This window comes from Bos indicus, chromosome 19 (assembly GCF_029378745.1).
Source record: "Bos indicus isolate NIAB-ARS_2022 breed Sahiwal x Tharparkar chromosome 19, NIAB-ARS_B.indTharparkar_mat_pri_1.0, whole genome shotgun sequence".
NCBI lineage: Eukaryota > Metazoa > Chordata > Mammalia > Artiodactyla > Bovidae > Bos > Bos indicus.
In genome coordinates, this window is record NC_091778.1 from 38,419,461 (window position 1) to 38,433,914 (window position 14,454).

At 47.4% G+C, this 14,454-nt stretch overlaps 1 protein-coding gene across 2 annotated transcripts; it reads left to right on the plus strand.

The window, feature by feature from the left end:
• Positions 1-2,585: 2,585 nt before the first annotated feature.
• Positions 2,586-13,254, plus strand: PHB1 (prohibitin 1). 2 transcript variants are annotated; one of them, XM_019981952.2, is made up of 8 exons: positions 2,613-2,679; positions 3,392-3,480; positions 3,921-4,035; positions 5,495-5,656; positions 8,948-9,090; positions 9,226-9,342; positions 11,474-11,569; positions 12,908-13,254. In XM_019981952.2, exons 3-8 carry the CDS (start codon positions 3,948-3,950, stop codon positions 13,118-13,120), a joined length of 819 nt encoding a protein of 272 aa, XP_019837511.2. In that variant the 5' UTR covers positions 2,613-2,679; positions 3,392-3,480; positions 3,921-3,947; the 3' UTR covers positions 13,121-13,254. The 2 variants fall into 2 exon arrangements, with proteins under 2 accessions (XP_019837510.2, XP_019837511.2); XM_019981951.2 differs by lacking the exon at positions 3,392-3,480 and having other exon boundaries at positions 2,586-2,679.
• Positions 13,255-14,454: the final 1,200 nt, after the last annotated feature.

Sequence of the window (14,454 nt, forward strand, 5' to 3'; positions counted from 1 at the left end):
TTCAAATGCATTCTTTTTAATAGCTGAGTAATATTGCATTTTGCATATGTACCACAGCTTTCTTATCCACTCATCTGCTGATGGACATCTAGGCTGCTTCCATGTCCTGGCTACTGTAAACAGTGCTGCGATAAAAAGTGGTGTACATGTGTCTGTTTCAATTCTGGTTTCCTTGGTGTGTATGCCCAGCAATGGGATTGCTGGGTTGTATGGCGGTTCTATTTCCAGCTTTTTAAGGAACCTCCACACTGCCCCAATGCTGCTCTTTCTTAATTTTTGCCTCAGCCCAAATAAATTCTTCCCAGATAACCCCCTCAGTATGATTATCCTTTATCCTTCCCATCTATCCACCTACAACTAGCCCAGGTCCACACAGTGCCCTCATGTCACATGAGCTTTCCTGTTGCCTTTGCTTCCCAGGACACAGAGGGGAAGTGGAAACAAGGCTTAGACCTAGAAGACGTGTGATCAGGTCCAGTCTGGCTCTGACTAGATGAATGACCCCAAACAAGTGATTTAACCTCTGAACTTTTGACTTCTTTATCTGTAGAACATAAGGGGTTGTAATGATGCTCATGTGGGATGTTGTAGATACACAGACTTGAAAGTTATAAAACATACAAATATTGTTGTATTTTTCATATTTTCAGCATTCCTGCTAATGAGATGAGAATAGAAGCAAACAATACTAGGGCTATTCTTGCAGGATTCTGGAGCATCCTGCCTTGCGTTTCCTGGCCACAGTCTGCCTAACCAGCCACTTCAATGCTCTTCATTATTCATTCATTCAATAAATACTTATTGAGTGCCCAATGTGTGCCAAGAACTGTTGTACTTTCTGGGAACAGAACAATGAAGACTACATATTCAGCTCTCATAGAGTTTGCATTCTGGTAGGCAGAGGAAAAGCCTATGGGCACTTAGGGTAAATACATACTACCTGAAGAGTGCTGCCATGCATATCTCTGGCCCTTTGTTACCCCACTGGTGCCAAGCGGGGACAAAGAAGAGAGACAGAGAGGAGAGGAATGCAGGAAAAAGAAGTTGAAAGAATTCCATCATACTAGAATCCAGAAATGGGCTTGGTTTCATTACAATGAAGTGTCCATACACCACTTAGCTACCTCAGTTAAGAATGCAAAACAAATCTAATTATGAGGAAACATCAGAGAAACCCAATACCAGGACATTCTTTTTTTCTATTTTAATATAACAAAAGGCAAGGAAGCCTGAGGACAAGTGAAGAAGACTAAAGAGACATGAAAAATAAATATAGTACCTAATCTTGACTGCCTCCTATATTGGAGGGTGAGAGGAGAAGACTGCTATAAAGTTCATTATTGGGTCAATGAAAAAAATGGAATGCAGAAGGTAGATTAAATTTATTCAAGTTATGTAAGAGGATATCCTTATTCATTGAAAATACAAAGAGAGAAGAAAGGAGGCAGGGAGAGAAGGAGGGAACAAATGATAAAATGTGAAAATTAATAAGCAGAAACCTCATTTTAAATTGAGTCAGCAGAACAGAAAGGGGAACTCTCACAACCTACCAACAGGTAGAGACTCAACAGGAAGAGACAGCTTTGCATCTCCAATAGGAAGGTTACTAGTTTCCAGCAGAAGGAAGGAAAATTTTCTCCTTGCTCAGAAACAGCCCAGCCAATAAGAAAGAGACTGTCACAATTGAGACAACGAAAAGCCACACTTTTAAATTCCCAGTTCCCTCTAACTCTTGTTTATGACAGTCCCTTCCAAGTCACGCTTCTCCACTAAAAAAAGAAAGTTCTCTTCCTTGTTCTGCAGACTTGCCTGTGGGTTGCCATAGATTGCTCATCCAGAATTGCAAATCTTTGCTGTTCTCAAGTAAACCCAATTTGCTGATAAAATAACTGGCTATTTTATTGCTTTAGATCAAAAAAGTAAATGGAGCAAATTGTTAGCGGTAGGTGAATTTGAGTAAAGATTACACATCTTCTTTGTACTATCTTTGCAAATTCTCCAAATAAGACTTTTTAAAAAATGTGTCCCCCAAACCCAGACTTTAAGCCCAATCCCTCTTTTAAATTGTTGCATGACCCTGAATGACTCCCTTCCTCTCTCTAGACCTCATTTTCTAGTCCATATGGTTTCTAAGGTTCTCTCTGACTCGGGCAATCAATGTCCCACAACTCAGGTCGCTTCTAGACAGGGATTTGGAAAGAAGATATCTCCTCTGTCTCTCAGTCCACCAGTTACTTCACAACTTTATCCCACGTGCACACCCGCCCTCTTTCATCAGCCATAAACTTGCCCTTGCCCGTCTCGTCCGCCAGCCAGCAGGCCCAGCTACTCTTTCTGAGGGCCTCCAGCTTCAGTTCACAACAGACACGTGCATTTATCCCCCAAGAAACTACAGCCCCCCAAATGCTTTGCGGCAACCTCTGGGCCTTCAGTACTACCAAAGACTAAAGGTTTTTCAGCGCGGGTCAGCCCCTGCATGGCTTTTTGGGAATTGTAGTTCATCTGCGAAGAGCCTGGGAACAACAGTAAGGCAGCAAGCCACCCTTCCCAGAATGCATAGCGCTCGTCCTCACCAATCCGAAGCGCAGATCTTGGAAGTAGGCGGGGACGTGAAGGAGCTGTCCGGCGCACGCGCTGTCTGTGGCTGGGGAATTCATGTGGAGGTCAGAGTGGAAGCAGGTAAGAAAGCTGGGGAGCGGCTGTGGTCCGCGTTCTGGAGTCCCTGCAGTCCCCCCTCTGCGTTCTCATTCTCCTCAAGTTTGGGCGGGCGGAGTGTGTGCCTGGGTCCGCCTCGTGTCGGAGGGGAAGGGGGTGAGCCTGGGAGGAGCCTGGAGTTGCGTAGAGTGAGGTAGGTGTGTATGGGGGCAGGGTGAGGAATAATCCAGAAGCTATTAGGAATGGAAAGGCCGAGGGGTCAGGACTAGGCGTCCTGATCACGGGAATAGAATAGTTAAGTGCACGGATAGAGATGAAGATACTCAGAAGTTGAGGCCTGAGAAAGAGGAGGAGAGGCTGAAGTGGCCGACGACGATGGGGCGAGGAAAGACAAAGTTTAAGTGCAAGAGCAGATTGTAGAGAGGTCAGCTGCGCTCCCGCCCGCCCCGCTTCTGCCTCCACCCCAACCTGTTCCAGGGCTGTTGCTCGCGATGCAGCTGTTTAGTACCTTTTTGGCCCTGTTATTTCTCGTGATTTGTTGGCCCCAGAACGTCATCCAGGGCCTGCTTCCGTAATAACAGGTCATTCATTCTTAATACCTGATGTTGAGAAACGCTGGTGAGGAGTTAAGCTGTGTCTTCTAGAATTAGACCTCCAGGTTCTAATCCTGGTTGCCTCCTTCATAGCTGCCTGATCTTAGGCTTCTCTTGTAACTTAACCTCTCTTTGTGCTTCAGTTTCCTCATCTGTGTAGTCCTCTACTTCATAGGGGTTGATGTGAAGATTAAATACACCAGTTGCCGTTAGAAGACTCCCTGTTGTAAAGGTTAGCTGCTACTGTTGTTTTGTTCTTGGAATCATGTTCTTTTCTGAATCAAAATGGCACAAGACCAACCTCACAGCCTCTCTTCTGGGGCCTGCAGGTCCAGGAGATGAGAGGCTGTTTTGGTATGGTGCTAAGTTTTCTATGGGTAATCCAGCCCATGCCTCCTTCCCATTTTGAACCAATACCCCCAGACGCCATTTCTTAAGTAGTAGAAAAAGAAGCAAGCTGTGGAAAAAGAAGATCAGAGGAATTGATTATACACTTTTACAAGCTGCAGAGTGTTATTTATGAAATGTTTTTCAGTTGAAGGTTTAGAGCTCTCAGGACTGGGGAAATAAATAGCTAGCTTGAGAAATGCAGGTGATGCCTCAGAGAGGGCTTCCTCTGAGGATTGGGGATTGAGTTGTTTTGTTTGTTTTGTTTTGTTTTTACCCCCTTAGGTGTGAGTGAGTCCAGCCAAAGGAGACATGGCTGCCAAAGTGTTTGAGTCCATTGGCAAGTTTGGTCTTGCCTTAGCCGTTGCAGGAGGCGTGGTGAACTCTGCCTTGTATAATGGTGAGGCACTGAGGGGTGGTGGGTCACTGACCTTTGCCAGAGGATTTTCATTGGTCTGCCTAGCCCATGTGACACTCCTGTTGGCAACCACTTGCTGTGAATATATTTGACCAAGAAGGCTCACCTGCTGCCATCCTGCACCATGTGATGGCCTTGTCATCAGAACCTCTGTCCTTGGAGCCTTAGGTTCTCTCAGAGCCTTTCTTTACAAAGAGCCTCCCAACCTAGTTGGGTGTTGCCACCTTCTCCTGTTAAAGTGATGCTGCATCAGTATGTCAGGATTTTGCTGGCCAGTTGAAATGGAGAGTGTGTTCTCTTCTGCCTGTGTGGGGAGTAACTCAGCAAGGGCTTTAGACCTTTGGTGACCTTGATCTGAGCAGAAACTTTTGCTCTGCTCTAGTTGAGTTGTTCCCGAGAAAATATCTTTGAGATGCATTGCCCAGCTTTTATCAGCGTAACCAGGCTTGAAGCTGTCTTTTGGAGACTTCCCTGGCAATCCAGTGGTTAAGACTCTGTCCTTCCACTGCAGGGGCTCAGGTTTGGTCCCTGGTTGGCGAATTAAGGTCTTGCAGATGGAGTGCTATGGCCAAAAATTAAAAAACAAAACAGCTAGATTTTCTTCCACTTTCCTGTGTGACTTCAGGCAAGTCACCTTCCCCTTCATAGGACTCAGCTTTCTCGTTGGTCAAGCAGCAGGATTGAACTAGTTTATGTCTAAGACCCCTCCTGCTTTGATATTCTCTTAACTTTTCACTGTTGGAAAGCAGCAGTAGATTGACCCATCTCATGCGAGCCTCTGACAGCAGGAGGATTACTTTCAGAGTGAAGATACTGGACCAACTATAAAGTCCAAAAAGGCAGAGACAGAAAGCAGCTGATCAGAAAAGCCTGCTCTGCTTCTGTGGCCCAGCTTTATACTCTGATCTTTCTGGCCACCCTGCATGGCTAGGCTGTAATCACCATCATTAATTGCTCTCTGAAATTAGCAAGACAGCTCTATATCCCCTTCAGAGTTTAGAGAAACCAAGCTGTTGGAAAGGAAAAAATGAGGACTTCCAAATTTTAGGATTGCCGTAGGAAGGGTGCTGCTTCTGGAAACTCTGGGTTAAATGGGAACCAGGATGGACTGTGAGTTTTAGAAGGAAGTTTTGGGAGCTGGTTCCTAGGAACGTGTTGGTGGGAGTTCATGGGTGGAGTGGTTAATAATCAGCAGCCAGTTGTTTCAAGGAGGAAGAATGCTGAGAATAGATCCTGTTACCGAAGTCCTTGGGAGGACATGGGACAGAAAGTGATTGCTTTGTTTTGTAGCTGTTAAGAAGCCTCTGGAGTCCTGAAGTGTGGGAAGACAGAGCAAGAGACCTACTATATGAACAGAAAACACCAGGGGTCTTTCAGACGCAATCCTTTCGGTTAAAGGGTGAGGGGATTTTTCTGACCCATTGTTATCCTTCATTCCCAGTGGATGCTGGGCACAGAGCTGTCATCTTTGACCGGTTCCGGGGAGTGCAGGACATTGTCGTAGGAGAAGGGACTCACTTCCTCATCCCTTGGGTACAGAAACCAATTATCTTTGACTGCCGCTCTCGACCACGTAATGTGCCAGTAATCACTGGTAGCAAAGGTGAGTCTCATCTGTGGGTCTCAGCTGTGGGATCCAGAATGGGTTGAACTTCCCTAAATATTTTTCCTGAAGAGTTTTATGTGGCTACAGAAAAAGAAATATACAAGCATGCCTAAGAGATATTATGAGTTCAGTTCCAGACCCCTGCAACAAAGCAAATATTGTAATAAAGCGAGTCACACAAATATTTTTGTTTCCCAGTGCATATAGAAGTTATGTTTATCCCATACTGTATCCTATTACAGGTGCAACAGCTCTATCTCTAAAGAAACAGTGTACATACCATGATTAAAAAATACTTTATGGCTAAAAAATGCTAACCATCATCTGAGCCTTCAGTGAATTATAGTAGTAACATCACAGATCACCATAATGAATGTAATAATATTGGAAAGTTTGGAATATTGTAAGTTACCAAAATGTGACTCAGAGAGACTTTCTTGGTAGTTAAGAATCTGCCTTGAAATGCAAGGGATACCGGTTCGATCCCCAGTCAGTGAACTAGATCCCACAACAAAGGCTGCACGTGAGCCACAACTAGAGAGTCCCCGTATGGCAGCAGAAGATCCCGTGTGCCACGACTAAGACCCAAATCAGCCAAATAAGTATTTTTTAAAATGTGATACAGACATGAAGTGAGCAGGTGCTGTTAGAAAAATGGTGGTAATAAACTTGCTTGATAAACTGTTGCCCCGGACCTTCCATTTGTAGGAAATACGGTGTATGCGAAGCACAAATAAATGAGGTGTGCCTATATATTCAAGATACACACACAACTGTATGAATTTAGAGAAATGAACGGATATATTTCAGTAGTCGCATAGCGATCCAGTTTTTTTGTTTTTTTTTTTTTTTGCGATCCAGTTTTAAAGAAATCTGAACGTGCCTTTGCTCTCTCTCGGTTGACCCTCCCCACCAGTTCTTGTTCCCCAGGTGACTGTACACTGATCCACCCGTTGTGTTGCCTTCACAGCTGGCTTGCCCTTGCTTCCAGGCCTGTGTTTCCAGCAGTGCTGCTCTCACACTGTTACCTCCTGGGCCAAGGCCCACATCCCTGAGAGCAACCTGGTGTCTGACATGCCACCGACTCCCTGGTTGGAACCCGAAATGAATTGCTGTCACGGTTCTTCCCTCCCCATCGTACACACAGAGGTGCACGGCAGTAAATGGAGCGGCAGACGCTGGCTCGGCTGTGACCTTTCTGTGCGGGAGGAGAGGATCGTGTGGATATTGCTGGTCCTCGGAGAATGTTTGCTTTCTGTAGTAGTGTCAGGCTTTGTGCTGGGTGAGAGGGAGGGGTAGTTCAGCGATGAGTAAAGCGGGAGCCTTTAGGAGCTCAGTCTGGCAAGGGAGACAGACGTGGACAGGCGTTAGGAGTGGGGTGTGGTGAATGCAGCATGTAGGGGAGCAGAGGGGAGCTGTGCGGAACGGGCCTCTGTGCTGGTGCTTGAGAGTGAGAAGTGAGTTGGACAGGGGAGGGGACACGGTATTGTCTAAACTGTCCTGTTTCTCCAATGAGGGAGAGGCCGAGCCTCCTATAAAGGGTCTGGCCTGCCTACTACATCAGAGGAAATCAACAGTGGGGTGGGGTTCATTAAGAAACGTCTTCAGTTCAGTCGCTCAGTCGTGTCCGACTCTTTGCGACCCCATGAATTGCAGCACGCCAGGCCTCCCTGTCCATCACCATCTCCCGGAGTTCACTCAAACTCATGTCCATTGAGTCGGTGATGCCATCCAGCCATCTCATCCTCTGTCGTCCCCTTTGCCTCCTGCCCCCAATTCCTCCCAGCATCAGGGTCTTTTCCAATGAGTCAACTCTTAGCATGACGTGGCCAAAGTACTGGAGTTTCAGCTTTAGCATCATTCCTTCCAAAGAAATCCCAGGGCTGATCTCCTTTAGAACGGACTGGTTGGATCTCCTTGCAGTCCAAAGGACTCTCAAGAGTCTTCTCCAACACCACAGTTCAAAAGCATCAATTCTTCAACGCTCAGCTTTCTTCACAGTCCAACTCTCACATCCATACATGACTACTGGAAAAGCCATAGCCTTGACTAGACGGACCTTTGTTGGCAAAGTAATGTCTCTGTTTTTCAATATGCTATCTAGGTTGGTCATAACTTTCCTTCTAAGGAGTAACCGTCTTTTAATTTCATGGCTGCAGTCACCATCTGTAGTGATTTTGGAGCCCAAAAAAGAAAGTCTGACACTGTTTCCACTGTTTCCCCATCTTTTCCCATGAAGTGATGGGACCAGATGCCATGTTCTTCGTTTTCTGAATGTTGAGCTTTAAGCCAACTTTTTCACTCTCCTCTTTCACTTTCCTCAAGAGGCTTTTTAGTTCCTCTTCACTTTCTGCCATAAAGGTGGTGTCATCTGCATATCTGAGGTTATTGATATTTCTCCCAGCAATCTTGATTCCAGCTTGTGCTTCTTCCAGTCCAGCATTTCTCATGATGTACTCTACATATAATTTAAATAATTTAACTTAAAGGCCTTAACGAGCGCGTGTGTAACCATTTCCCGCTCTGGTGCCTGGTTCAGAACTCATCTCGTGGGCACTTGATCCATATTGTTGATGACTGCAAGCAGTGCCTCAGCCCCAAGCACAACTGGATTGTCAGGGGAAGTTGTAATTTCCTGGGTCCTTTGACCAGTAATGAGAAGCGGCCTCTCAATGAGTCTGATAACCCCTCACCTCTGTTGCATATTTGACAGAATGCCTTTATATCTGTCTCCTCCTTCAGTTTCCCCCAACGTGCCCAGAAGGCAGATGATATCATCCCTGTTCTTACAGATGAGGAAATAAGCTGAGAGAGCCTAAGGCTGTGTAATAAGTAAACATTAGAGTTAAGGCACAGCCAGGCCCTGGACTCTTAGTCCACTGGGCTCACAGTCATCTCTCTGAGGCATACTCGTGCCTTGAGCCACATTGACCTGGCCTTGGAGAGGCCTTATCCTAGAATTCTTGGCATTGGCTTATCTCTTTGCTTAAAATATTCGTTATTCCAGAGATTCCATGGCACCTACTAGACCTATAATCTGAATTTGCTCATGTCAGAGGGCATTCAGGACACAGAAAAGCTGTCATCACCAGAATCCTTTGAGAAGTTATTAGCGCTGGTGCTCTGCTGGGTTCTCTACCAAAGAAACCATGAACCTGTGCACCTCACCTTGAAGGGTTTGTTAATCAGCCACTTTACTTATAAACTGTAGTACATTTGGCATAGGGGAGGTCATAGGAGGCCATGTGATCTGTATTTTTAACTCCAGCATCTGTGCCCTGCCCTCAGATTTACAGAATGTCAACATCACACTGCGCATCCTCTTCCGGCCGGTTGCTAGTCAGCTTCCTCGCATCTTCACCAGCATCGGCGAGGACTACGACGAGCGCGTGCTGCCATCCATCACTACAGAGATCCTCAAGTCCGTGGTGGTGAGTGAGCAGGGCCTTGTCCTCGGGCCCTGCCCCTAAGAGCACACTCGGTGTCAGGAAGAGCTTGGTGATGACTGGTTGGGATTCTGCTTCTTCGCAATCATGACTGGCTCCTCTGCCTTCCCTTGGAACCAGGCTCGCTTTGATGCTGGAGAACTGATCACCCAGAGAGAGCTGGTCTCCAGACAGGTGAGCGATGACCTCACAGAGCGAGCAGCGACCTTTGGGCTCATCCTGGATGACGTATCCTTGGTAAGGGTCTTGGGGAGCCTGAGGGGTGGGGGTGGGGGTGCCTGGCTCCGTTTCTGGGTAGATACTGTGAGGTCCTACCTTGCACTTTCCTTGATGAAGACTGGAAAACAATGAACCTTCTTAGTGCTGTGAGACAGTCTCCTTGGGTTTATTTTCAGATGAGGATTCTTTTCCCAGCCCTGTGCCACAGGCGTTTCTATTTGATTTTCGGTCCTGCCCAGGTGGTCCCTAGCCACTAGGTTTTTTCCCTTCCCCAGGCTGAGTGTTCCTCGTGGCTCCCAGAAGTATTGTCACGTTTACTTCGTTTGGCGCAGAAACTATCTGTTAGAGACTGGGGAGCAGCTGGCATAGTCTTTTCTCCCAGGCACGGACCTCCCAGCCTGACCCCTGGGACTTTCCTAACACTTAGGGTTTGAAGTACAGTGACGTGATCTCTGAGAACTCCCTGTGAAAGGTGATAGAGTGTAAATGAATGGTTCTGTCCCCCAAAGCCTGGTATGGGGGCATCTCTGAGGCATGAGTTACCCTCTTGAGACTGTGTGGTCTGTGTATTTATACGACATTGAATGCCGCAGTGCAGACAGAAAGCAATACAGGCAGGATAGCATTTCAGATCAGGGAGGGTGAGGGAAAGGGGTCGTGTTTCTGATTCTCTGGGAAAAATCATTTGGAGTGATTTGCTCGGGTAGTGAGGTAGAGCGTTTCCTGTTCCGTTCTGCGCGTCGCTGGGGAAAGGCACCGTTTCCCACTTGGCATCTGTGCAGCTGTTTAAACAGCACCCTGTGCACACCCATGGCTCACCCCAGGGCACTGCCTCCATGGAGGCATTTGGGTTCCCTCTACTGGCAAGACGCCAGCTGCAGCCACTTGGCCCTGAGACCGGGGCAGTTTCTCAGGCCCTCCCGCTTAGTGTTAATCTAAACACCTTGGCCATGAGAACATAGTAAGTAAAAACCTAAGGAGAACCTTGGCATTTTGCTAAATTTTAACCACATAGTCCATTCTGGGGAAATGCAGGTTGACCACAAGAAATGGTGTCTAAGAGGTGTGAGGAGAAAATTAGGTTTCATGGGGAGTTTGCTGCCTTCAGCTGGCCCTTCTGGAAAGAAATTTTATTCCTTAATTGCGCACTTCATTTGCAGTGCTCAGGATCATATTTTCTTCCCCAAACTTTGAACAGGAGTCCAGTAATGGAGCAAGCAAGGTAGAACAGCTGCAGTATAAGAGTTAGGAGTGTTGAAAGTCCTGAAAAGACAATGGACTGCAATTTACTCTCCAGAAGAGGGTTTGAGCTGCTTATTTTTTTTTAAAGCAGAGATTGGGAGTGTGGGGGTGGAATGAAACAAGTAGAATTTGATAGCAAAACTCATACTCTTCTCCCCTTTATTCTTCCCGTTTAATAAAAAGTTAGATAAATAAATTCGGCTTTAGGAGTGCTGAGCTCTGTTCCCATTATTTGCACTTGGTCACTTATGTTACTAGGGAAGACCTATGCATAATCAGAATTTTAAACCTTCACCCTAAGCAATAATCTTTACCTGCTTTCTCTTTCTTTTAAACCCTTTACCAGAAGGACTTGCTCATAAGGAATACTGTGATTTGCAAAATCATGATTTGGAAGTCTCACTCCTCTTCTTCCTGTTTTGTGATGGAGATGCTGTGAGAAAGCAGTGGACTGGTTAATCTATAAGCGGAGAGCTCACACTCTTGAATCCCTGAGAACCAGCTGTGTGGTTCTCACTCTCAGGGGCTCAGTTTTCCATCTGGTCTCTCTGGGGGCTTTGAGCAGGCATCAAAGGGCCTTGGAAGAGTACTTGTCAGTGCTGGGGGTCCTGGAAGCCACCGTTCTCCTCCCCTGGGGAGGTGGTCACTTGAGCACACACCTTCTGGTCCCCATGGCTGTTTCCTACCTGAGGACAGTGATGAACAGGAGCACTTGGGGCAGCTGAGGATTCTGGGCTGTGAACTCAGTTTGGACACGGATGTGGAGGTGGAAGGGTGTTCTGGCCTCATGTTATCTCCAGCTGTTAGAGCCATTCCTGGCCTCTTCCTCCAGCCACCATGGGGGCTCTGCAGCAGCCCTGTCAAAGCAATTACAATGCCTCATCTTGCTCTCACTCTCTCCCCTTAGACGCATCTGACCTTTGGGAAGGAGTTCACAGAAGCGGTGGAAGCCAAACAGGTGGCTCAGCAGGAAGCAGAGAGGGCCAGATTTGTGGTGGAAAAGGTGAGTGCTCAACCAGATGGCAGGAGCCTCTCTCCCCTTTCTCCTGTGCTCAGCCGCCCCGTTTGCTGGGTGGCCTGGAAATTCATCATCTGTCATCTCTTCTTCCGGGATCATCGGAAGGGGATTGAAAAGACTGTACTCCTGCAATTGGTTCCAGAGTCTTGAGGGTCTAGTCAGAGATATGTGAGGTTATGTTCCTAAATCATTGAAGAGTAATTTCTTTTCCACGTCCCTAAGATCAAAACTCTCCCACAAATAAAAATGTTTCTTCTGGAATATTTTCAGCTTCACTGAGAAGTTGTTTTTAGCCTTGGTCACACAGTGAAAGCTGACAGCCTAAAGGATCAAACGTTGCACCAGATACACTATTGTCGCTGGATTGTTTTCAAGCACTAAATCCATCCAGATGTGTCAGTGTGCTGGCGTGCAGTGGATTTGCACAGGGCCTGGTCTTTCAGTCTTTGCGAAGGTGTATTTATTTCATGTATCTCCTTCTCCCCACCATTAACACACTTGGATTTTTATTCCTAATCAAGATGCCTTAGTCCTTAGAATCAAACAAAGAAAGATATATGGGTAGACGTTTAACTTTAGAGATTATAGACTCCAAGCGGGTGGAGTTGTTTTTTCTTTTTTCTTCCTCTCTCCAGCATCTAGAACATATCAAAACCATGCCTAAGGTAGATACTAGGTATCCGTAAACATTTGTTGAGTGAACAGCCCCAGAGCCTCAGTTGAGCAGCTGTGTGTTAACCTCAGGGAGGCCCTGCACCGCGCTCTCCTCCCACCCTTCTGCAGGTCATGCATTGTAGATAGACGTCTTCCTGTTGATACGAGCTGGGAGAGCCAGGAGGTCTTGTACTGTCTGCCCAAGTTCCTGGTTGGGAACCCCTTCAGCCCACAGTCCAAGGAGCATCCTGTGCCTGCTGCTCCTACTTGGCGGCACTGGTTTTGATGAAAGTCACTTTGACTTGGGCCTGGAGGGAAAGATGAAGGTTGAGTCTACCTTCCTTTCTCTCTTGCTTTCCTTGGCCTGGGATCCTCCAGGCTCAGAGTAGGTGTCTGGCCTCAGTTGCTGTTAATGTTATTGAGGACTTTGAAATAAGACAGCTGTCTATACAGCCAACAGAAATGTGTCTCTATAGTAGTGAGCAGTGGGCATGATGGGGGCAAGGAGGATTGAGTGAACAGTGTTTGTTGAGCCCTTTTGAAGGGAGCGGTGAAATCCCAGAGCTCATTTCAGGACCCAGAGAGGGTGCCTAACACAGGGCTGTTGAGGCTGTAACCCGCCATCCACGCCCCAGAGTGTCATCTTGGTCTCTGCCTCCACCCTTGCAGGCTGAGCAGCAGAAGAAGGCAGCCATCATCTCCGCAGAGGGCGACTCCAAGGCGGCGGAGTTAATTGCCAACTCGCTCGCCACTGCAGGCGACGGCCTGATCGAGCTGCGCAAGCTGGAGGCCGCGGAAGACATCGCGTACCAGCTGTCGCGCTCACGGAACATCACCTACCTGCCCGCCGGGCAGTCGGTGCTCCTCCAGCTGCCCCAGTGAGGCCCACACCTCCTGGGCCAGCTGGACCACAGCCCCAAAGTTGCTCAGCACCACCTTCCTTCTCCTGCCCCAGAAATCACTGTGAAACTTCATGATTGGCTTAAAGTGAAGGAAATAAAAGTAAAATCACTTCAGATCTCTTATTTACTCAATCAGATGAAGCTCTTTGATTCTTCTCATTTCCATCCCCCTTTTTTTTAATTTACCTTCCTACCCAAAATTGCTAAGTGCCTACACAGACAGCTTGGCTCCTGTCTTTGGGGCTGGCTGGCACTCCTGCCCAGGCACTGACAATTGGCAGAAGAAAGGCCGGGCCTTGTGTGTAATGAGCTGGGAGTCAGTGGGAGGCCTGAGTAAACTTGTAGCCTCCAACCAACCCTTCATTCAGGATTTGAGGAAGATGGCACACGCAGATGAATGGTGAACACAGGCCTCGGGTTTCTCCAATGGTTTCTGCACAGACCCAGCTGAAGAGAGGTGCTGGGGTGGGTCAGAGGAAGTGATCCATCTCTTAACATAAAGCTGATGCTCTTTAACTGAGGGACCAGCAGAAGCAGGTGTGTACAAATGGCACGGATTGAAGAATCTGCCTCCGTGAAGGTGGGTGGGCCTGATTTGATTTGCTCTCCCCCCGCCCCAGAGTCCTGGAATGGATTTGAATAGAGAGAGCAGGCCTGGCCCGAGATGAGAGTCCTGTGGCCTTCCTCTCTGCCTCCCACCTTCGTGTCTCAAATACCCGGCGGATTTCCAGCTTGAAGGATTGCATCCGGCCAGAGCTGTACGGGCCTGCCAAAGACGTGTGCATCCAGTGTTCTGGCTCCCTGGTTCAGAGACTGCCCTTCTAGAGGGCTCTGTGCCTATGCCTTGAAGGAAATGACCATGGGAAGACAAATGTGTGTAAACTATTATCAATAAATAACACCCAGACCTTCCAGCTCAGTTGTGTGGGTTTGTTTTGTTTGTTTGTTTGTGGGAGCCATGGGCTCAGGACAGAACATTCCCGCAGTCTGTGTGCACATTTGTATCACCAGAGAGGACAGACTCTCCAGCAGAGCAGGAAATGCTTTGGTTTCAGAAAATGGTTGCCGTGTGCCAGATCCATCTCCAGCCTGAAATTCATCAGTGGTGTCAAGTGAGGGTTATCATGACATGGGTACTCAGGAGGTGAGGTTGGATGGAGCCTTGTTAACTTCCTTTGTTATCTTTGAGTTGGGAGTTGCAGGCGCATTCACCGAAAGAGGGGTTGACATAAAATACAGTGTGCCAAGCCCTCGGTGCGCTCTGGTTGGACTGACACAGTAGGTGGCTTCAGGTGCCTTGCCTGGCATGGGACT

Coding starts and splice junctions, on each gene's coding strand:
- PHB1 (XM_019981951.2), top strand. CDS start 3,948: ATGGCTGCCAAAGTGTTTGAGTCCATTGGCAAGTTTGGTCTTGCCTTA. Junction 4,036..5,494: donor GAACTCTGCCTTGTATAATG/GTGAGGCACTGA, acceptor CTTCATTCCCAG/TGGATGCTGGGCACAGAGCT. Junction 9,343..11,473: donor TCCTGGATGACGTATCCTTG/GTAAGGGTCTTG, acceptor CTCTCCCCTTAG/ACGCATCTGACCTTTGGGAA.